This window comes from Micromys minutus (genome assembly GCF_963924665.1).
Source record: "Micromys minutus genome assembly, chromosome: 3".
NCBI lineage: Eukaryota > Metazoa > Chordata > Mammalia > Rodentia > Muridae > Micromys > Micromys minutus.
The window spans coordinates 3,019,717-3,042,759 of NC_137972.1; the positions used below are offsets into that span (position 1 = coordinate 3,019,717).

The 23,043-nt window shown below is 47.3% G+C and overlaps 1 protein-coding gene across 2 annotated transcripts in view; it reads left to right on the forward strand.

The window, feature by feature from the left end:
• ITPR2 (inositol 1,4,5-trisphosphate receptor type 2) overlaps positions 1 to 23,043 on the forward strand; it is a 355,767-nt gene that overhangs the window by 156,170 nt on the left and 176,554 nt on the right. For both annotated transcript variants that reach the window (XM_080914558.1, XM_080914557.1), the window contains 3 exons: positions 8,621 to 8,749; positions 10,702 to 10,822; positions 20,956 to 21,146. In XM_080914558.1, the coding sequence (XP_080770684.1) occupies positions 8,621 to 8,749; positions 10,702 to 10,822; positions 20,956 to 21,146 (441 nt within the window). The remainder of the gene's footprint in view (positions 1 to 8,620; positions 8,750 to 10,701; positions 10,823 to 20,955; positions 21,147 to 23,043) is intronic.

The window sequence follows — 23,043 nt, forward strand, 5'->3', positions numbered from 1 at the left end:
AATTTGCTCGCTGACTCTTCTGCTTGTTACAGAATGGGAAGGAAGGCTTCCACTCCCGCCTACAGCAACTTCTCCAACGTAGCCCTCATGGCTCCCAATGTTTTACCTGTGTCTTTCGAGCTGTGTCCGTTTTGCTGTTTCCACATCTTTTGGATTCCCTCTGGTTGGTCTGAGCCTACACTGTTGTATTTTGGTAGAGTTTGGAGAACAGTTTTTCTAAAAGACAAGTGAAATCTCAACACTAACAGTTGCAGTCTGCTTCCCCCATGCTTATCCGGGCTCATTGCTGCCTGTCAGCTCTTGGGGTTCTCAAAGGGCCCCCTGGAGTCTTTGCCATTTGTAGCTTCCATTTTTCTCCTTATGGTCTTCATCCCTTATAAGACACAAAGACCCAGTGAGATGGCTCATTGGGTAAAGGTCCCTGCTGTGAGTCCTGATAAACTGAATTTATTCCCCAGAACACACATGGTGAATGGAGACACCAGACTCCAGAAAGTTGTTTAATACATTTAAAAATAATTTAAAAAAGACACATAGAAAATCTTTTCTGAAAACAGCTCTTAATAAGCTGTGTTACATTGTTTCATGTAATTACCCTGTTCTGATGTCCTGACAGAGACAGCCATGTTACATTGTTTCATGTGATTACCCTGTTCTGATGCTCTGACAGACAGCCATGTTACATTGTTTCATGTGATTACCTTGTTCTGATGCTCTGAAAAGAGATGAGACCCATGAGCTGTAAGACAGGGCAATGGCTGAGCTATTAGACCCAGGAAAGTCATTGTCGTCTTTTAGACCATTAATGGCAGCCTACTTTGATCTATGTCCTAATGCAGCTAAAATTAGTGCTTGTGGGGCAGAAATGTGTCTCTCCATCTTGATAACTGATTGTTGTTGTGGTCAGGGGACTCCGGCCATTATCAGAAAGCACCTGGAAGGGATGGAAGATGATCATTGCTGGTCTGAGACTACAGGTTCAGTTTTTGAAGATGTTCCAAATTCTTCCATCACTTTCAAAACCTGAGTAATGTTCTGACAGAACAAAATTAGACCAAGAAATAATTGAAGATGTGTGCTCGCAGTATCCCATCAGTCATGGGTTAACAAGACAGCAAGAGACTTTGTTTACAGATATAACATGCTGGCCATTCCTTCGTTCCCTTTCCTACCAAATGGAAGGGGATGAGGTAGAATTTATATCTGCTCTAAAGAATGCTTTCCCATTGGTTTTGTTTGTAGTATCAAACAGATGTACTATGATCATTGAGTTTTTGAATTAGTCACCAATAAGAGTCATTTGGAAGTATTATTTGTTGGTGGCCCAAGAACCTAGAATGGCAGGGCACTGAAGAAACATCTGCTGTAGCTTTCATCCTCTGTGTGCTACCTTTCCCTTAGCTGTAATTTTACCGATCTCTCTGATTTTTATGCTGAATTATGGTGATGGTGCATACCTGGACCAGAGGCTTATTATTGGACTATTCTTAGTGATTGAATGGTGGTTCCTCATCCTGTATCATATGCTCTGGGCTTTATATCACTGGTGCGGTTCATTCTAGTTCATCAGCTTACCCCCATACCTTCCCCTCCTGTGTGTTCCTACATAGGTACGTGTGTGTGGTACATGTGAGGGCAGGCGAGTGTGTATGCATGGGTGCATGGAGGTTAAACGTCATCCTGGGGTGTCATTCTTCAGAAGTATCATCCATCTTAGCTTTTGAGACACGGTCTCTCACAGTCTGGCCACTGACCCAGGCCTGATCACAGGCGGGCCAGAGAATTCCAGGCACCCACATGTGTGTGCCTCCTCAGCCATGTGTTAGCGTGTGTATGCCACCGACCATACCAAGATGCTTCTTTTCCTTTTTCTTTCTTTCTGGTAAAATGTATTATTGAGCTTGAGCCAAGGTCTTTCTGTTTAAAAGGCACGTACTTTACTCACTGAGCCATCTCTCTGGCTCCTTAAGTCCTTCATTTGTGTCCCCAGGGCTGTCCGGTCTGCCTGTCTCTTGCCCACCTTTTTTTTGACCACTCTCCAGCTGCTTGGCTGATCCCTCTGTATCTTCCCATCTTCCAATACTGAGGTACGGCAGACCTTAGACTTGATCCCTTTGCTGTCTACAAGCATTCGATTCCTGGGATCAGCAACTCAAATTTTGATCCCAGGTTTGCTGAAGCCTGGGCCCTTCTCTGAAGCCTACTGTTGCGTCTGGGTGTTTTCATGACATCTCAGCTTAGTGGGCTGGTTTCGAACTCTTTGTTCATGCTCTGCTTCAGACCTGTCCCTTCTTGAGTTGTGGGCATCTTGGCAGATGGCAGCTCCAGAACTGGCTCTCTGCACCCAGGCAGACATCTTGGTGCCGTTTGCAAACACTACTTTGTACGCCCTAAATCTAATCCTTCGCTGACTACTGCAGATTCTAAAATACCATACATTTTACTAGTTCTCAACTCTTAAATCATAATTGTCCACATATGGAGGGCGAAGAGGAAATGGGGTGTGTGAGGGTTGGAACAGGTCACCCTCCTTTGCTTAGACACCCAACAACTTACTGCTTTTCAGTACCTTCTCTGTGATCTCCTATTGTCTTAGTCTCCCCACAGCTGGCTCTCTGTCCCGTTCACAGTGGTCTCCATGGTGATTCTCCATGGAAACTCTCTCATCTTAGCACCTCTGCTTTCTCCTAAGAGGCTTGGCCTTAAGCCTTTTCTTTCTCTTTGGTCAGATCCTGTTATTTTTTATTTTTCTCTCTGTGGCAGTGAGTGGCATAAACAGACGCAAGGAAATTTTGTTTTAGCTCAAAACTTTGGCAGTTCAGTCATTACACCTGGGAGGGTATGACTGTGGAGGAAGAGGCTGTCCACCTAATGGCTGAGAGGAAGCAGAAAAGGAAGAAACAGAGAGGACATGGCACACTCCCAAGTGACATACTTCCTCCAGTCGGGGCTCTGCCTTCAGCTGTTTCCACCAGCTACAGACGAACCTTTGGACAGATATTTCATATTCCAGCTTTAATACTCCATTCTTGCCCGTCCCACAGCACAGGGCACTCAACCCATCTCTGAAGCGCCCACAGCCTTCAGAAGTCCAAATTCAGAGTGTGCTCTGACACCCACAGCTGTAAGCCCATAGAGTACCAGTGTTGCACATTTCCGAGGTACAGTATATAGACGAGAAGCTTCCATCCTGTACGGTTCCACTGGGTGAACCGCTAGGAAGGAGTGTCCAAAGCAAGCCTGAAACACGTCTGGGCAAGCATGAATCCTGCAGCAATGCCTCTGGGTCAGGGCATGCGGTAGTTGCTGTGGACTCCCAGGGAATGTGACTCAACTCTGAAGCTTTGCCATTTTATCCCACGAGTCTTTCTCTCTTCTGTTGAACAGATGAACCTGGTGTTGCTAACATCTAGAGACGTGCAGGGTTCATCCTCTCAGCCTCTCATGTTGGCATTTCAGGGGCTGCCTGCAGGGGTCACTCTATCAGACAACATGGCCTGACTTCCTCCCCATTTCCTGAAATCTGGTAGAAGGCTCCTCAGCTCTGTAACTGGTGCATGCTTCATGCTTACAAATCAGCGTGGCACGATTGAGGTCAGGGCCTGCCACCAGCTTGAGCAATACCCAGGGGCCTGTGGACTGTGAGCCCATTTGTCTCATGGCACTAGGTGTCTGAGTGTGTAAGGCCGGTGAACAACTGTGTAGGTCAAAAGTTGTATCACTCTTGTCCTCAGAAGCCTTGTAAATGTGCCTTGTACAGCCCCGAGTCGGTGATGGACGGTTCTCTTTGATTTCCTGACATCCCTCAAGACAGCATTGTCCCTCGTGCAAAAGCTCAGAGCATTTAAAAAATGACCCTGTCACATCCCCCAACCCCGTTGCTGTGTGAAATCTCTGACAGAAGCAATGTAGGGATACAGTGCTTGCATGTGTTCCACAGTCCCAGCCTTTATGGCTAGGAAGGAAGGCGTGGCTGTATCCAGGAAGACACTGCAGAAGGAACTGAGAGCAATAGTCACACTCATCCACACTCAGGAAACTGAACAGTAAGGAGGCAGAGCTGTGAAGAAAGCGCCAAGTCTTAACTTCCAGGACAATTCTCAGTCGGTGGGGCTTAGCCCCTTTGTGGTTGTATATCAGATAGTCTTTATATTTACATTACAATTCATAATGGCAGTATCACGGCCAGGGGGTGGGGGGAGGGGTAACTATACAGTGAGGAACGATATTAAAGGGTGAAAGCTTTGGGAAGGTGGGGACCACTGATCTATTTCTTCCTCCACCACAGATGGCAGCACTGCCCAGGACTAGGTGTTTGGATGTCTCTCACCCGTACAGTGGGCTCGAGAACCTTCTTATGAACCTCGTTTCCCTTGTTACGACTTCAAGTTGCTATTTTTTTTTTTCCCTCACCAAACATGCTTTCCAAGTCTCTCCGCTCTGTCTCGGTTCCTGCTTTTAAACTACAAAGCAATGTAGTCAGAAATAGCCATGTCCTGGCCCACGTGCTGGCTCACTTTGAAATTTACTACTTTTGTCGTCAAGGGAAGAATTGTTTTAGTTCATGGGCTCAGAGGGTTCTGTCCATCACGGTAGGAAGCTGTGGCAGGCAGAGTGGCCCTGTGTGTGCTCAGGAAGATTCGTGGAGGATGTCTCTCATTCCTCTGGCCTACCAGCCCCGCCCCCCACCAGTGGCTTCACGCCTCAGGGCGGGGCTTCCTTGTAGCGAGTTGGAACAGAGGTGGAGGGTGTGGCACACACCAGGGAAGAAGTTTACGTGCTGAGAGGCAGTGGAGTAAATACTCTGGACGGCCAGAGCAAGTGTTAACCAGGGCCAGCCTGTGTCCACAGATGATCCAGCCATTGCGTCCCACATTTAAGTCAGAGGATGGGCTGAGCATGCAGCGAGTCTTCACAGCCTCACCTGATGACTTTACCCTTGAAGAACCAGACGCAGATGCAAAAGGCAGATCAGTAATATTGTGTAATTGTTTATAATCACCAACACATATGAATGAATGAATGAATGAATGAATGAGTTGATTAAAGAAAGCCTCATAAAACCCAGCAGGAATAAGATAAGTAAAAGATATTTTGTAATTTTGATAATGTAGGTCTCAGCTTATTTTCAAACATAGATTTAAGTGTACCAGATTGAAACAATGCAAGCCTTTCCAGTGAGAAGCCAGGCAATGACAGCATATGGACATATTTTATGGGAAAAACCTCAGGTCATTAATTCGTAAACACTTTAAAACTTTAAGAACACAAATCTCACACATAAAAAAGTCACCCGGTGAGATATTATTTTGAGCCATTTTCAACCTTTGTTTTTATTAAAGAGTACAGTTTAAAACTGGGTAACTATATGACATATCTATTAGTTTTTTCTTCCTAATAAATTTTTCAAGGCTTGAATAAGAATAAAGGCTTCTTTAACTTCTTGGTGTCCTCAGTAGGGCCAGCTCAGGATGCCAAGTGAGAATGTCGCTTTTCCATATCTTAGAGAGGTTCCTTGGCTTTGGAAAACACAGGCATTGGGATAAGGCCTTATCTAGACATAGATAATCTCACTAATGTACTAACTCAAAAGGAAATCTCTGCCTACTGTTTTGCCAGTGCTAGTTCCAAGCACTGCAGCCCAGGGTTTGCTAAGTCCCAAGACCTCCCCCATGCCCCCACACTCCACCCCACCCCACCCCATCTCCACCCCCACTGCGCCCACCCCCACCCCATCTTCACCCCCACTGCGCCCACCCCCACCCCATCTTCATCCCCACTGCGCCCACCCCCACCCCATCTTCACCCCCACTCCACCCCACCCCACCCCATCTCCACCCCCACTGCGCCCACCCCCACCCCATCTTCACCCCCACTGCACCTCACCCCCACCCCCACCACACGGACAGAGTCCGTGGGGCTCATGTGTGAGAGCCGGCCTGCTACCTGCTGAACAAAAGGGCGTCTTTAGCCCCTCAGGAAAGTTCAGTGTTCGGAGATGAGAAAGGAAGTGAAATCCTCACTGAGTCTTAGTTCCAGGACATGTCAGGTTTTAGCCGTCAGCACCGTCAGAAGTACAGACAGCCCAACCTAAGTGTACATAGCCGGGAAGGAAGCTTCACGGAGCGGACTCGCCTACTTCAGAGACGTTTCCGGTAGCTCCCCCTTCTGCCTGGTTCCACTCTGTGAGCTCCCGTATCAGAGCTCCACAAACAAGACATGGACCATTCCAGAAATAGTCCTACCTTTTAAATTCTGAGGTGTGTGACACTGTCCCCTGTCCCCCAGTCCAGGGTGTATGTGCTGCCCACGGCTTCGTCACGTCGTCATTGTAGGACTCTCGTTCCTAGGTCGACTGTACTGCGGTGGCTGTTTCCAGGTAGCCCTAGGTTTAGTCACAGACCCCAAACACAAGCGTGGTGGTAAGGGCAACTCACATGTGGCACTGATACTCTGTATGGTGCATCCTGTAAGTAAGAAGGTGAATGGAGTGGGGGAGGGGGAGAGGAAGAAGAAACATTCACTCTTATTGTGATAGATCACACCTTTAACATTTGTGTTATTATTAATCAATCTATTTCTCTGCAGCGTTGCGAATACCTAGTCATAGTTGCGTATGTATATATGATAAAAACATCACATATGGGCTTGGTACTGTCACTGTGATTATGGGGTGTAGACTGGATAGGTCATTGCCTGTCTTGAATATCGTGTTCACGGACAAGTTGTTACTTGCTGGACAGTGGTAAGAGTCCATAATTAGATATAATTTATTTCCTTATTAAATGATTCAGTTTCCCCAATAGCCTGACAGTGTGTTATTCTGAAACCCTTTCTGTTCTGAGGAGGTTGATGTGTGTGTCGCTGTGGAGGAAGAGAAGCCTGTACAAGAGGAAGGGCTCAGACAGTGAGCCTGCCCTCATTTCCCTGAGCGCATCTAATTCTGCTATGAACCTTTTCCAAGCCAGGAACTCTGGAACCCTGGTTTCAGACAGGAATTTTTCTCTTTTGTGAATTCGCGTGACAAATGTAGAGAAGTATCAAGTTAAATCACGTGCACTCTTGTGGCGAGTGTGAGAGGTATCAGATTAAATCATGTGCACTTGTTCTTTTGATGAAGCACCATGTTGAAAAGTCAAACATTACAGAAGAATGTGGGTCGCCCGAGGACGTCTGGAACACATGGCCACCATCCCTGGCCTCCCACCCTTTGTCCGTATTTGCTTTCCTTGCCCTGGTTCCCAGCCTGTCCTTACACACTCCACTTCTCTCCTTGTGTCCGAATCCTCTGTGGGTTTTCAATCAGGACCCTTTGCTTTCGAAACTTGCCGGCCAGACATTTGGAAATGCAGTTTGGCAGAAGGGTCTCGTTTAGTGAGATCTGAGGAACTGAGCAGGGGAGGGCTCTCTGGTCCAGCCCCAGCTAAGTCCCGATCAGAGCAAGGGAGGGCTCTCTGGTCCAGCCCCAGCTCAGTCCCGATCAGAGCAAGGGAGGGCTCTCTGGTCCAGCCCCAGCTAAGTCCCGATCAGAGCAAGGGAGGGCTCTCTGGTCCAGCCCCAGCTAAGTCCCGATCAGAGCAAGGGAGGGCTCTCTGGTCCAGCCCCGGCTCAGTCCTGCTCTGGCCCTCAGCCTGCCGAGGGGGCATGAGCACTGCATGCCAGCTTCTCAGAAGAACCGTGGATGAGAAAGTGTGGGAAGGATTTAGAGTTACTTTACTTGTTTTTCCATTGTCTTTCTATATTAACCTATTTTCTTTCTTCTGTGATCAAACACGGAAGAAGCATTGACTCGGAAGGGAGGACCTTGTCTGTGTGGAGGGGAAGGGATGATAGCAGGTGGCTGTGTGGTGGGCACGCCTGTGTGGCTGAGGCTCCTCCTCTCACACCTTGGCCAAAGAAGAAACAGGGAAAAGACAGGAAGTGGGTGGGATTTCCAAACCTCCAGACTCGTCATAATGAATGAGTCACTTCCTCTAGCAAGGCTCTAAGTTGAAGGCATGTTCAACCCATCACGGCTACTGGGATCCAATATGCAAACATTATATGTGTATGTGTATGTGTATATACACACACATAGCATAATATATATGCTATATTTGTAAACTGGCAGCACAGTTGTGTAGGGTGAGTTCCATAGATGGATGTGCCCCCCACTGTGTAGAACTGTCGGGCACAACTCCACATTCTCCAAAATAGCACCGCCAGCTAGGGACCAAATGTTTGAGCCCAAACACCCATAGAAGCCATTCCACACTCGAATGTCACACCTCCACGTCCTCTCATCCGGTTATACTCACAATGGCTCTTTTCTTTGGCTACCTCTCCGTGAATGCATGTGGCTCTCATCAAAATCAAGCTTGTGGACCAAGGGAGAGCTTGGAGGGCAAAGATAGAGAAAACGGCGAGTTAACCCCGATCCCGGGGTGTGAAGGCACTGGAAGCAGAAATGACAGAGGCGTGTGGCGGAAGCTGCCACAGACGGATGTCTTAGTGAATTTGGACCAAAATCTTTCCATCTGAAGCAGCTTCACAAAGTATAGCAATGGCTGCAGAGAACTCTCCGGGAAACTTTTAGAATGTTCTTCTACCAATTTAAAGACCTGCTTTGCTTTCTCCCCAGGTCTGTAACACCACCACAGACAGGAAACACGCAGACACCTTTCTGGAGAGGTGTGTGACAGAGTCAGTCATGAACATCGTGAGCGGCTTCTTCAACTCGCCGTTTTCGGATAACAGTACCAGCCTCCAGGTAGCTGAAGCCAGTCCCGGAGCACAGGGCTGCAGGGCGCCTGCCTCCTGTGTCTGGAATGAACTGTGTTCTGCTAGGAAGGTCCCTCCGACACTCGGGAAAGTCCCTGTGCCCTGCGTTACACAGCACTGTGCCTCTTTCAGCCAAACTTGCATCTTAGCATTAACTTACTCTAGTGAGGCGGGGAGGTGGGTCTCCCGGTGGCATTTCATGTGTAGGTGTGGTCATATTTTCTCAACTTCTACGCTCTCTGCCCTTCTTTGGTCCCTGTGTTTTCTGTGTGTTTTCATGTCTCTTGGCTTTCACAGTTTTGTCTGTAGTGACTCACTTTGAAATTCACACTTTAGTAGGAAATTCAGTTTCTGTGTCATTTAAGCAGATGGACAGATGATGGCCCCATCTACACCCCCTCCCTTCTTGCTGCTCCCCCCAGCCCCAACTTTATTTTACACACGGAGGCCTCTTGCGGTTAAGTTATTTTCTACTTTCCAATACTGCCAGACTGTCACGTCTGTCTGTGGAGGGCCGAGTCTTGAGATAATGGCCGACTGTTCAGGTGGACCTGCCCGCCTGCTACCTGTTAGTAATTTATCATAAAGCTTGGCACATTGAGCTTTTCATACAAGTCTTTATAAATACTTAAAATTATTTACACTTTTCGACCTTATTTAAGGTCCACAGATGGACAGCAGAATACACTGTGGCATATCTGCAGGGTGGCTTATTAAACTCATGTTTCAAAGGGGAAATTAATGACTAAGGAAAACAGGTTTCCTAGTGTAGCGCCACAGAATTGCATTTTGTTTGTGTAAAGAACACACGTGCTGCAGTCTGTGTATGCAGATCCTGTCCACCTTCAGTCAACACCATCAGAAAAAAAAAAAAAAAACGTACTGAGTGTGTACAGCTTTTGGTCACTCATCTCTAAATGTACTGTAACGGCTCAACAGAACACTTCCATTTTATTAGGAATTACACGTTGGATCACGGATGAGTGGGCTTCCCGTTTGGTGACTCTTTCTGTGTCTGTTGGTGTGAGCAATGACATCTTTAATATATTGACATTGGGGTTCTTCACAGTGAACATGGCAGTAGACATGTCACGTTCCACACAGGTGGACCCTTGAACTTGCATTTTTTAAAAATTAGAAATATAGTTAAAGGACCAATGAGGAGGCAGAATGATTGTTGTGAAAACTAGGACATGAGTTTGATTCCCCAGAACACACGTACAAGTGGGGCACCCAAGCTGGTGGGTCTGTGCAGGATCAGAACTCAGAGGCCAGTCAGGTGGAGCCAAAACAGCTTCAGGTTCAGTGAGAGGTCCTGCCCACCAAAGTAGATGGAATATAGGAAGCTAGCTGAGATCAGCCTCTGGCCTATACACACTCACAGTGCACACACATGCTACACACACACTGTGCACACATACAGTACACACACAGTGCACACACTGCATATATTATATACACTGTTCACATATGCTGAATACACTGTGCACACATACACTGCACATACCTTGCACAACCCTTACACACACACACACACACACACTGGGCACATGCTAATTGGGCACACAGATACTGTGCACACAGTGAACATACACACACTGCACACACACAGGGCACATACACACTGGGCACACACACTGGGCACACACACACTGGGCACATACACATACTGGGCACACACACTGCACACTTGTACACACTGCACACACTGCACACACACACTGCATACACACTGTGCTCACACATTGAGCACACACACAAATATAATAAAAACCAAGTGACCAATCCTCTGTAGAGCCTGGCATGCCATTTTGAAACGGGGCATTCTTGTGAGTGGCACAGAAGCACACACTGCAGGTACCTTATTGTTTGCTAAGGCAGAGCTCAGCTCTGTCCTCAGTGGCTTATGGGCACGGAGTCAGCACTTTCCTTCCGTTTCAGACCCACCAGCCGGTCTTTATCCAGCTGCTGCAGTCCGCCTTCAGGATTTACAACTGCACCTGGCCCAACCCAGCTCAGAAGGCCTCGGTGGAGTCCTGCATCAGAGCCCTGGCTGAAGTGGGTAAGTCACCGCGTCTGCTTTGACTTTTGCACATTTCTTGAGGTAACTGGGCTTGTGGCTGAGAGTTACACAAGCTTCCCTGTCTAGAACCTCACAGAGAAATAAACCAGGCACAATTTTATTTGTTAATAATGGTCTGATATCATCATATATTATATCATATCATACCATGTCATGTCATGTCATACCATATTATGTCATACCATATCATGTCACATCATGTCATATATCATGTCATATCATGTCATACCATATAATATCACATCACACCATATCATATCATGTCATACCATATCATATCATACCATGTCATGTCATGTCATATCATATCATATCATGTCATACCATATCATACCATACCATGTCATGTCATGTCATATCATACCATATCATATCATACCATATCATGTCATACCATATCATGTCACATCATGTCATATATCATGTCATATCATGTCATAATCTCATATTATATCCTATCATACCATGCCATTATAACATTCAGTCATATCACATCTTCATCATGTAACATGTATCATGTTATATCATGACACATATATTATCACCTATATGCACATCATATCCTTTCATATCACACCGTCATCACATATCACAACATGCCTTATAATCATACCATATCTTCATATCATATCATAGTCCCATGTGTTATTTCATATTATCATATACAATACCAGCATATCGTCACAGTTCATAGTCACATAGCTCAAGCACCTGTGACCATACCATCATATAAGATTCTGTGACCATACCATCATATAAGATTTCTTCTTTCTCACTTCTTGACTGTTTGCTTCTCATCCTCTGGAAACAGAGACTTGGCTGTTATTGTCACCAGGGCCTGGAAATCTGTTCCCGATAAACAGGATAATAAGCATATTTGTTACTTCCTTATCGAAGACAAAATTCTTCACAAAAACAACTTCAGGAGGAAGCCCTCCATGAGTGTCTTTGGCTGATGCCTTGAGGGCACGTTCCACTGTGGTGGGAACGGTGTGGTGACACGTGTGTCCCTAGAGGCAGCCGACCCACAGACAGGAAGCAGAGAGACATGAATGCTCATTTCACCCCTTTTTATTCCGTCGGGGAGCCCAGCTGTCGGGGAGCCACCTCTGGCAGGGTGGACCTTCCTTCCTTGGCCAAACGTCTCTGGAAACACCCTCATGGATACACCCAAGAGTGTCACTAGGTGTTTCTAAATCCTGCTAACAATGAGACGGTAATCATAGAATAGGTGTATGTTGCTGTATGATAGTCTATGATCTCTGGGGACTTTGCCTTGGTTGGTCTCAAAAGGCAATATGACGACAAATCACCTTGAGTGTGATTCTAGAGTCAGGCACCCTCCACCCCAGTATAAAACACAATGACTTTCTGCGATCTAGTGAAGGTTGGGATTTCACAGACAGAGAGGAACCAAGGAAGGCAGAGGCAGAGCACAGAGAAGACCAGCTATTTGAAAGTTTCTTTCTGTATAACGGGGAAGCAGAGAGACATCCACGACAGGGTTGGTTGCTGCGAATCTCCATCTCTCTTGGAAACTGGCCTGTTTGTGAGCCCAGTCAATACCTCCTTCTGACTAGATCAGGTGTGAAGAGACATCGGACAGCTTAGGAGTGTGGCCTCCCATGACATTCAGCCATGGTGGGAAGGGGAAGGTGTGTGAAACTTTACAGCTCAGACACACGGTCATGTCTGCCTCAGTTTCCTTTGCAAATGCTTAGCAACACTGAAGCGTGGAACGACGCAGACATTTAAGAATACAATATTTAAGGGGATAGAGAACAACATATGTGTAAAATATGGCACGGTCTGGCACTCCTAAATGGTTATAAAGCCTTTTGATGCATTTGTGAATTGGTAAACACACGTCTTATAAGTGCAAATACCAATGGTAGTTACACGTGTGAAACACCCGTTTCTCAGGTGCTCTCAAAGCACGATTAGCTCAACCTGCTATTGTCCAAAATCCTCATCATTCGTGCAGTGGGCTCTGTGACTGTTTGGTGACTGGTTTTCTTAAATCCTCATTGAAATTTTTTCAGGCTAAGGAACATATGTCTGTATATTCTACATTCTGTAGAATGTGTTATGCTGTAAATAATAACGATGGTGCTTTTCAGTTTGTGTAAGAATTTGCACAAGGTTCCGTGGATGCAGCTGTGTTTAGGGCAACCCATCTTTTAGGGAGGTTCCCCGTGGGTCTGGGACCTGACAAGTAGGTATGGTAGGCTGGCCAGTGAGGGCTGGGGTTCTCCTGTCTGCGTCCCCAGTTTTAGGTTACAGTTGCACACCGCCACACTTGGCTTGTTAACGATGGAACCTGCTACCCTTCCTGTGAAGCACGTTTCACTAAGCCATTAGCCCAACTTTTTTTTTTTTAAGGTTCAATTTCATTTTCAGAATAGTCTGTCATTCTGAGGTGTTGTTTAATCCCCAGGGGATTTTCATCGTTTTGGTTTGTCCGCATCTTTCTGGAGTTACCATTAAAAGCCTTGAGCTCCATGGGCGTAAGCATGGTGGCCCATGTGGTGGCCCATGCCGTAAGCTCTGTACTCAGCACACCGAGACCATGAAGACTGTGGGTTCCTCCTGGTTCACAGACAGGGAGATGAAGAAGGGGGAAGATGGAGAGAGGGGGGAGGGAGAGAGTGGGGAGGGAGGGAGGGAGGAAGGGGGGAGGGATCAAGAAATGGGAGGGTGAGGAAGTCGACTGTGAGACATCTAGGATTCGTTTACTTACAGGTTGTGTGGAATGGACTCAACTTTATCTTTCCAGATGGCCAGTCAGGCCTCCCCTCCTCTTCTTGGGTGACCACAGAAGCCTGTGCTTTGTTCAGGTTGAGGATGAGTGGAGCTTCCATGTGGTAAATTGTCACACAGGAAGCGTGTATCTGTGCTTCCAATGTTCTTCCTATGTAAAAACTCTAGTGTGTCAGGGAAACAGCTCAGTGGGGCACCTGCAAGAGGGCCTGAGTTCAGTGTCTAAAGCCATATGCAAAGTCTTGGCAGTGTGACACGTGCCTGTAATTCCAGCCCTGTCAAGGCAGAGATAGTGGATCCCTGGGGTTTACTTGCCCAATTCCAGGCTAGTGGGAGAGCCTGTCTACACAAAAGAGGTGCAGTCAGTAATTACAGGCATGTGCCTTATCTTCTTGCCTCCATATAGGTGTGTGCACACACATGTGCCCTTGCACAGCTGAACACACACACACACACACACACACACATGCAAAATCAGCTATGAGTACTTGTGTGCGGATTTATTCTGAGGACTCTGTGCCGGAGAACAGCTCCGGCCCACATCTTCCTCCTCCAGCTCCAGCTGTTCTGGTTCTGATGGGCTGACAACCACCATTTTCTAATTAATGCTTACCCTCCCTGCTGCCCCTCCCCCACACCTGTCAGCCTGTGTATCTAAGCACTTTCCCCCCACGGCACCTATCATGGAGCTATATGTGTTTTCAGAAGGCTTGGTCTGGCAGATACCTTCAGTGACTACAGCTAGTTAAAATCCTTCACAGAACACACGGTTTTTAATGAATTATATAATTAGAAATAGATCTCGATTACATCCCAAAGCCCCTGAAAGGACATGTCATATCCAGGAAAATTTTAGGATCTATAAGCCTAATTAGGAGGTTAGCCTTGTAATAAAAATACCTGTGAATAAAGGTGGCTCATTTTCGAGAAGTCATTTCCTTTAGGCAAATGTCTCTCAAAGCAAAGTGCTTGGGCGCCAGCCCTGTCCTCTCCCAGACACTTAGGGACCCAGATTCCTGTCCTCTGATGACATGTTTCTAACCAGGCAGTGGTTCTAACTTAGGGACAAAAGAGAAACACTTCCCTGTTGGAACTTTAATGACACATGTGACATGTGGCAGGTATTCGGAATGACTGGGCACAGCAGGCTCGTTAGCTGTTAACGGTGGGGAATTCACCCTGCTGCGTGTACACCACGGAACCCGGAATGTTCTAGCTCGATAGAATTTAGCTCAGTGTGGATCACGGTCTTGACTTAAAAACACTGTTTTCCCAGCCAACGCTCCTGTGCATGCTTTCCCTAATTCCAGCGTTCCTTTCTGACCCCCGGCCCGGTGCCTTTTAACCAACCCTTGGAAGTCTAACCCAGCCTTTTCCACTTTGGCTTCAAACTCGTATCTGTGTCATATCGACAGAGCAGAGAATCTACTCGTTTGTAGAGGCTCTTTATTTAAAATTTAATTTGTCTGCTCTTGTCTTGAGATGCCGGGAGTTGGATCAAGCGCCTCACGTGTGCTGGAAATGTGTCCTACTGTGAGCTCCTACTGTGAGCTGCACTCCTCATGTGTGCTGGGCATGTGTCCTACTGTGAGCTCCTACTGTGAGCTGCACTCCTCATGTGTGCTGGGCATGTGTCCTACTGTGAGCTGCACTCCTCATGTGTGCTGGGCATGTGTCCTACTGTGAGCTGCAAGCCTCATGTGTGCTGGGCATGTGTCCTACTGTGAGCTGCACGCCTCATGTTTGTTGGGCATGTGTCCTACTGTGAGCTGCACTCCTCATGTGTGCTGGGCATGTGTCCTACTGTGAGCTGCACGCCTCATGTGTGTTGGGCATGTGTCCTACTGTGAGCTGCAAGCCTCATGTGTGCTGGGCATGTGTCCTACTGTGAGCTGCACGCCCAACCTTACTGTTGGCTCGCGGTCCTGTGTGCACTCGGTGTCCTCGGTTGCAGGGCTAATCTTCCATGGCTTCAAAGTCAGTTTAACCAGAGGCCACGGTTTATATATAGGCCAGGAAAGTTGCATATTTTACCTGGTGTCTATATTGTGTAATTCATATCAAGACAGGACATTAGGTTGAGATAGCCACACAGATTGCGGAGCAGAAAGATACTCAAACGGGTCACAACGGTGGAGTGTCTTCAGTATTCCCTCCATGTGCCACCGCTGATGCCTGGGGTGGGGTGGAACTCATGGGCGGACCTGCAGTGGGCACATGTGGCTGCGTGCATTTACTCATGTAAGGGACAGAGTCTCCTCACTGAACTAAATTTTCACGGATGTCTTCGGGAAAGTATCTGTGCAGCGTTTTCTCCTGTGTCACACTATTGATAAAAGAAACCATTTCATTGCTGTTGTTTGAACCTGCGCATACCTAGTGTGTCTCCGTGTGCGTTTGTGCAGCGAGTAGACGTTGGGGGCCAGAAGAGGGCCCCACGGGCTCTCAGAATTGAGTCTACGGCAGTATGTACTCTAATCCCCACAGCCCTGTCTGCTGCATTCTCAGCAACTGTGCTTAGATGGGGCCAGACTCATTCCGGGGTGCTAAATGCACAGCTTAAGCAGAGCCAACAGCCCGGTCGCAGTACCTAGAGAGGAGAGCGGAGGTCTGTAAACTTTGTTATATGTGTTGGTTGGGCAGCGACCCTGAAGGAGCTCCATTCTGTGTTCAGATGCTGATCACGTGGCGAGCGCCCAAGAAGGAGCAGAAGTCTCAGCAGAGTTTCATCACGTAGCAAGATTAAGTATCTGTCCAAACCCTGTGTTGCGTGACAGTGTGGAGGCGCCTGTCCGGGGAACAGCGTGTCTTGGTGTAGCGTGGGCAAGGGACATGGGCACAGGCTGTGCTGGCCCACGGTAGGCAGTCAGGGGCAGTGGGGGTCTGCTCTGGATGAATCCAGACAGCGGTGCTGACGTCAGGAGAGCTGCTCCCAGCCGCCTGCGTTCCTAAACCAGTTCTAGCTGGAACTTGAATTTAAGTACCTGGCTCTGTTGGCAGCAGAAATTGCTTGTTTCAAAGAAGTGTTTGATAGTACTTTCTTGGTGAATTTTTACCAGCAGAAACAGTGCAATCTAGCATTTTCCTACCTATGCAAAGGAAAACCTGATTATGTCTTCTTCTCCTTCTCCTCCACCTTCTCTCTCTCTCTCTTTCACACACACACACACACACACACACACACTCTCTCTCTCTCTCTCTCTCTCTCTCTCACTCTCTCTCCTTTACTCTCTCACTCTCTCTCCTCTCCTCTCCCCTCTCTTTCCCATCTGTCTCCTCTCCTTATCTCTCTTATCTCCTTCTATTTCCCTATTTCCTTCTTCCCCTCTCCTCCTAGCTCTCTTCTCTTTGCCTCTGTCTTCTCTCTCTTTCCCTCCCTCCTTCCCTCACTCCCTCTTTCCCTTCTTCCTTTCTTCCCTTCCTCCTTTCTTCCCTCCTAATTTCCCTCCCTCCTTCTCTCCCTCCCTTCTTCCTTCCTTCCTTCCCTCTCCCTCTCTCCCATTCCTCTTTTGTATGTTTAGAATTTAGAACACATCTTCTGGTCTTGCTGCTGTAACTGACTGTGATCCATGTGTGTCTGCTTCCTGACTGAGCAGCTCTAAGTATCACAATTTCACACATATCACTAGGAAACATTGCCTTCCCCCACGGCCCTTCTCTTCTCCCTGCTTCTTGTTGGTTGTGTTACTGGCTTCGCCCAGTTGTGGTTTGTGAAACCTGAGTTCCAGTTTGGATTAGAAATAATTCTTCTCTGTCGGGACTTGTAAGTTGTGATATATGGATGTGTAACTATTTGCAAAAACAATGAAGTGTGTGGAACTCGACTTTTTCCTGATGGGCCGTCCGTGTCACGAGGGTCTTTGTCCCTAGCTCTGTCCTATTCAGGCTCAGGTAGAGTTGCCGTAGTTTCTTCTACTCCGTTGACATTTTCTTGGATTATTTTCTCTTTTTTGATGCAATTTTGTGCACAGGGGTTTCAGAGAAAAGTTTCTTAGGCATTTGTTCTGGAATGAATTTGAGATCATTGCTGTCAAAACCACCGACTGTCCATTCCATCCCTCCAGCCCAGCCCTGCAGATGAGGATTCAGTGGCCAGCCTGGTATTTCTAGGTATCGCTTTTCTCCCTTGACATCTCTAAGCTTTTGGCGTTAACTTGGCACTGTGTTTGTTTCTCCAACCTCAGGCTGACATTGTCAGAGCAATGCTTGTAGTTTAGCTAGTATAGTTCTGGAGGGTCAGAGTCTCGAGGTGAGCACTAGCAGCTCCAGGCAGCGGCTGCATCTGACCTTCCTATTAGTTTTGCTCTCTGCTGACAGCTGCTGGCCCCCTTGGCTTGTAGCTCACAACCTGGTCTTCTACCTTCACACAATTTCAGCACAATGTGGCCTCTCAGTTTATTTAGTCCCACTAACAACCAATGAGTCCTTTAACCAGAGGCTCGACTCCCTGTTTCAGATGCAAGAAATTTCTCTTCAAAACAAAGTTGATTCTTATGTGTGCATGTGTATGTTTGCTTGTCTGTAGATGTAACACATGCATGCAGTTCATGGAGTGGCCAGAAGAGGGCATCGGATCTCCAGGAACTGGAGTTGCAGGCAGTTGTCAGCTGACCCACATGGGTGCTGGGAACCAATCACCGTCTCCTTCCCACTGAGCTAACCCTCCAGCCCCTCAACACATTTCTTAATTCCTTATAATCAATATGTCTTTTTCTTCCATCACTTTTCTCAGGTCTGTATCTTCCTGGATTTGCCCCCACCCTACTTCATACCTTTTAATTCCTTTAGTCTTTTGTGTGTATGTTCTAGAAGGTTCCCTGGCTTCCTTTTCCAGTTTTTCACTTTTGTTCTCATCCTTTTCTTTCTCGGTTAACCTTCAGAATGTTTATTTTTACAATCACATTTTAATTTTAATTTTTTTCTCTCCTTAAAAGTTTTTGGGTGTGGTGTCTACTCAAATTTTCTAGGGATAATAATTAGAATTAAATATTTCTCGCTTGGTCTTGAATCATCTGTTTTACGGGAGGTCATTGTTCTCGGTGCTAATGGTATTATTTGTGGTCCCTGAGGCTTTCTTGTAGTCATGGGTAGTGGCTGTCATGGGTGGAGTGTGTGGGAGGGGGTTTTGCTCTCACAAGTGTCCACTGTAGTCTAAACGGCCTATTCCTGGCCTGGAATCCTTGTAGAAATGAGAAAGGCTAACCTGGAGTTCTGTGGGAAGGGCTGGGCAAATGACATGGGAACCTTCCCTTTGTGAGCATGCATCTGTGCATGTGTGTGCATCTGTGCATGTGTGTGCATCTGTGCATGTGTGTGTTCATCTGTGCATGTGTATGTGCATTTGTGCATGTGTGTGCATCTGTGCATGTGTGTGCATCTGTGCATGTATGTGTGCATCTATGTGTGTGTGTGCATCTGTGCATGTGTGTGCATTTGTGCATGTGTGTGTGTGCATCTGTGCATGTGTGTGTGCATCTGTGCATGTGTGGAGTCAGTGCATCTGTGCATGTGTGTGCATCTGTGCATGTGTGTGCATCTGTGCATGTGTATGTGCATTTGTGCATGTGTGTGCATCTGTGCATGTGTGTGTGCATCTGTGCATGTGTGTGCATCTGTGCATGTGTGTGTGCATGTGCATCTGTGCATGTGTGTGCATCTGTGCATGTGTGTGTGTGTGCATCTGTGCATTGTGGAGTCAGTGCATCTGTGCATGTGTGTGTGTGCACTAGTGTGTGCACACATACAGGTGTGTTTATAGGACAGGCAGGGAGTCATGGTGGGTGTTAATGGGAGGCTGGCTTGGTAACTGGGATATACATGTGGTCTCCCCTTGGCTGGACCTGCTCCTTGCCCACCCACATCCCCAGCTGCCCTTTATCTGATGATGTCTGGAGTCGTGTCAAGCTCTGTCCTGCTTCTCTGCCAGTCTCGGCATCACCCTGCCCTCTCCGCTTTCCCGAGAGGATGTTTGATCTGTTTTTCCAGCTCTGTCCTCTGGGTGAGAGGGAGGAGGCCTTCCTTCCTTCCTTCCCTGACATTTCGGTGGGTGTCTGAGTATCCCAGATGACGCAGTGTGCCCAAGGCCACACCTGCAACTGGCTCATTGTCCTTCTGAAAAGACCTGCTTCAAGCTCAGGGTTTTGTGTACTTTTTTCTCCAATGGCCTGGTTTTCTCTTTCTGTGGTACAAATGCTGCCACACTTCCATTTCTCTCATGACAAGCCTTCCGATTGCTCAGTTCTTGTGACATAAGTCTGTTACGATGCATATGTCGTGGGTCTTCAGATAGACAGGCACCATGTACCACCTTCCAAGGAAGGGTTTTCTCTCTTTCTCTCTTTCTTTTCTTTTTTTTAACCTTTTAATATTTCCGTTGCTTTTTGCTGGAGACATTTGATCACATGCAATTTTGTGGGCACACATATGCACACACGTAAACACACGCACACCCGATAATTAAGTTAATAGCTTGGCAGGCTTTGGCTGTGTGTTTTCTGTCTGGGTTTCTATTGTCTTTGGCATCTGGGAAGGTAAAGACGTGCATGCTTGTTAGAATGTGCTCCATATTGATGCTGGGACTGAGCGCATCTGAAACATTAACCACCAAGAAATCTGATCGGATCTTGCCGGTTCAGTGATCATACGTTACCCATTGGTTGGGAGAACTAAATAATCTCAGCAGATTTTAGCCTGGAAATATGTAAAATGATTGTATGGCAAAGTTGAAGGACTTCCCTCCCTCCCTCCCTCCTCCCTTCCTTCCCTCCCTCTCTCCTTCCCTCTCTCCTTCCCTCCCTCCCTCATTCCCTCCCTCTCTCCTTCTCTCCCTCCCTCCTTCCCTCCCTCCCTCTTTCCCTCCCTCCCTCCTCCCCTCCCTCCTTCTCTCCCTCCCTTTCCTTCCCTCCCTCTCTCCTTCCCTCCCTCCCTCCCTCCCTTTCTCCCTCCCTCCCTCTCTCTTTCCCTCCCTCCCTCCCTCCTTCCCTCCCTCTCTCCCTCCTTCCCTCCCTCCCTCCTTTCCTCCCTCCCTCCCTCATTCCCTCCCTCCCTCTCTCCTTCCCTCTCTCCTTCCCTCCCTCCCTCCCTCCCTCTCTCCTTCCCTCCCTTCCTCCCTCTCTCCTTCCCTCTCTCCTTCCCTCCCTCCCTCCCTCTCTCCTTCCCTCCCTTCCTCCCTCCCTTTCTCCCTCCCTCCCTTTCTCCCTCCCTCCCTCTCTCCCTTCCTTCCTTCCTGCCTCCCTTTCTTCTTTCTTTCCTTCTTAAAAAGTCTTCCTTGTTTGTTAGTGTGTCTGGCTAATGTCTAAAAAATATTTAGCCAAATTGAGAGAGAAATGCTTCCCATCTTTTTTTTTTTCCAGCCAAAAACCGTGGGATTGCGATCCCAGTGGACTTGGACAGCCAGGTCAACACGCTCTTCATGAAGAACCACTCAAGCACAGTGCAGCGAGCGGCCATGGGCTGGAGACTCTCGGCCCGCTCTGGACCTCGATTCAAGGAAGCGCTTGGAGGGCCAGCGTGGGATTACAGAAACATTATCGAAAAGCTCCAGGTACAGGGAGAACACGCAGTGACAGAATGTTTTCTAAATTCTGCATTCCTAAGACGTGTCTTACAACACAATGTGGATGGGTATGTCACATCTTGTTAGGGTTAAAGCTGTCTTCTATGACTCTCTGCCACCCCTACCCTTTGAATGAGGAGTTTCTGGGGCGATTGTCTTGACTGACTAATTTTTTTTTTAACGAGTATATATAATTTGATGCACTCTGGTAAATTCTTAGTTCATAGTGGTCCTTGATATAAAAATAATTATAATGCTGATAAGAGAATTAGTAAAATATAGCTTACTCTAAAAATAATTACTCTAATGATACATTCATTATTACAGTTTCATGATATTGACTCAGTTTATCTTCTAGTGTTCACTTATATCCTTGTAGTCAGAATGAACCAGTCTCTCTCTTCACCGGGTCCTTGTTCATGGTCTAGCCTGCACACTCGGGCGCAGTGAGCTAGTGGCAGGCACATAGTTTGAATTTTCTATGGTTGTCACAAGAGAACACCATAGGGAGGATATCCTAAGCCATAGAAAAAAACAGAATTTATTCTAATTCTGAGGTGGGAGATCTGGCTATCAGTGGGCCTTATTCTGTTGAGATCTCCATCCCTGACTGTAGATTTCTCATTGATATTTCCGCTGTGCAGGTGTAAACCTGTGTCCCAATTTCTGCCAGTGATGTGACAGTGGCTTGTATGAACTCATGTTATCCTAGTGACATGCCAGGCCTCGTCTCCAGATAAGTCACGTGTGACTATTCTGAGACAAGGCTTTGGCACACACATTTTGGGAGGTGATCGGATCTTAAGGGTGGACCTTGTGAATGAGGTTTGTTCTCTTACACTGTAGACCTAAGGCAGTGTGTTTATCTTCCGTACTACACAGGAACACTGCCACCTGGCCCTCGTGTGAACCAGGAGATAGGCACAGAGCCGGCTAATCCCTTATTCTCAGGTTCCTGTCCCTGAGCTGTGAAACCTGAACTCTGCCGTTTGTAAGCCACTCGAGTCATGGCATTTGTGGTTGACCCTGGCATGGCGTTTGGATTTCATCATACGTGTGATAGCAACTCTTGGGAGGTTTCCAGTGGAGACGGCGCATGCTCTGCTCTTGCTGAGGCCTAGAGTCTATTCCCAGCACTTAACCTTGGGTGGCTCACCACATGGAACTCCAGCTCCAGGGTGAAACCATACCGCTGGCCGCATGGGCCCCTACACTCATGGCACATACCCACACACAGATGCACACACACATATACATACATGATTAAAAATGAACTATTTAAGAAATAAGGCAGCATCTGTAACAGAGAGAAGCAAATAGATTCAAGATGGATTTTCTTGTGGGGTGGATAGATGAATGAATTGCAGGACAAAGGTGGGCGGAGTCAGGGTTACCCCTAATTAGACACAATTGCACCACTTGCTAAGACACGTGGATGGTTGGGGAGGATTTGAAATTGTGTATCATCTATCTGGAGAATTTTGAGTTTGAGATGTCTATTCTAATAACTAAGTGGGTCTGCCAGCCAGATAGCTGTGGCTGTGGGTCTGGAGTGGTGTGCTGTAGACAGAAGTATCAATGTGAATGTTCTAGCATAAACATAGTGATGAAAACCACGGATGGGCAGCCTCAGTGAAGGGCCAGGTCATGTGGAAAGCTAAGTATGGTGTCACAGAAGCCAAGGGCAGGTGGCCATGTAAAGTCAAGTGTCACCATGTAGAGTTACTAGCCATGGAGAGGTGAGGTGGGGGTAGAAGAGCAACCCTCCCTCAGTGAGAGAATGGCGAGCTCATAGCTCATACACACTAACAATGGGGTCTGACATCCGGAATGGAGAGGGTGGGCCGTGTGTGTCCGGAGCTGCTCTTGGCACAAGCTTTAACAC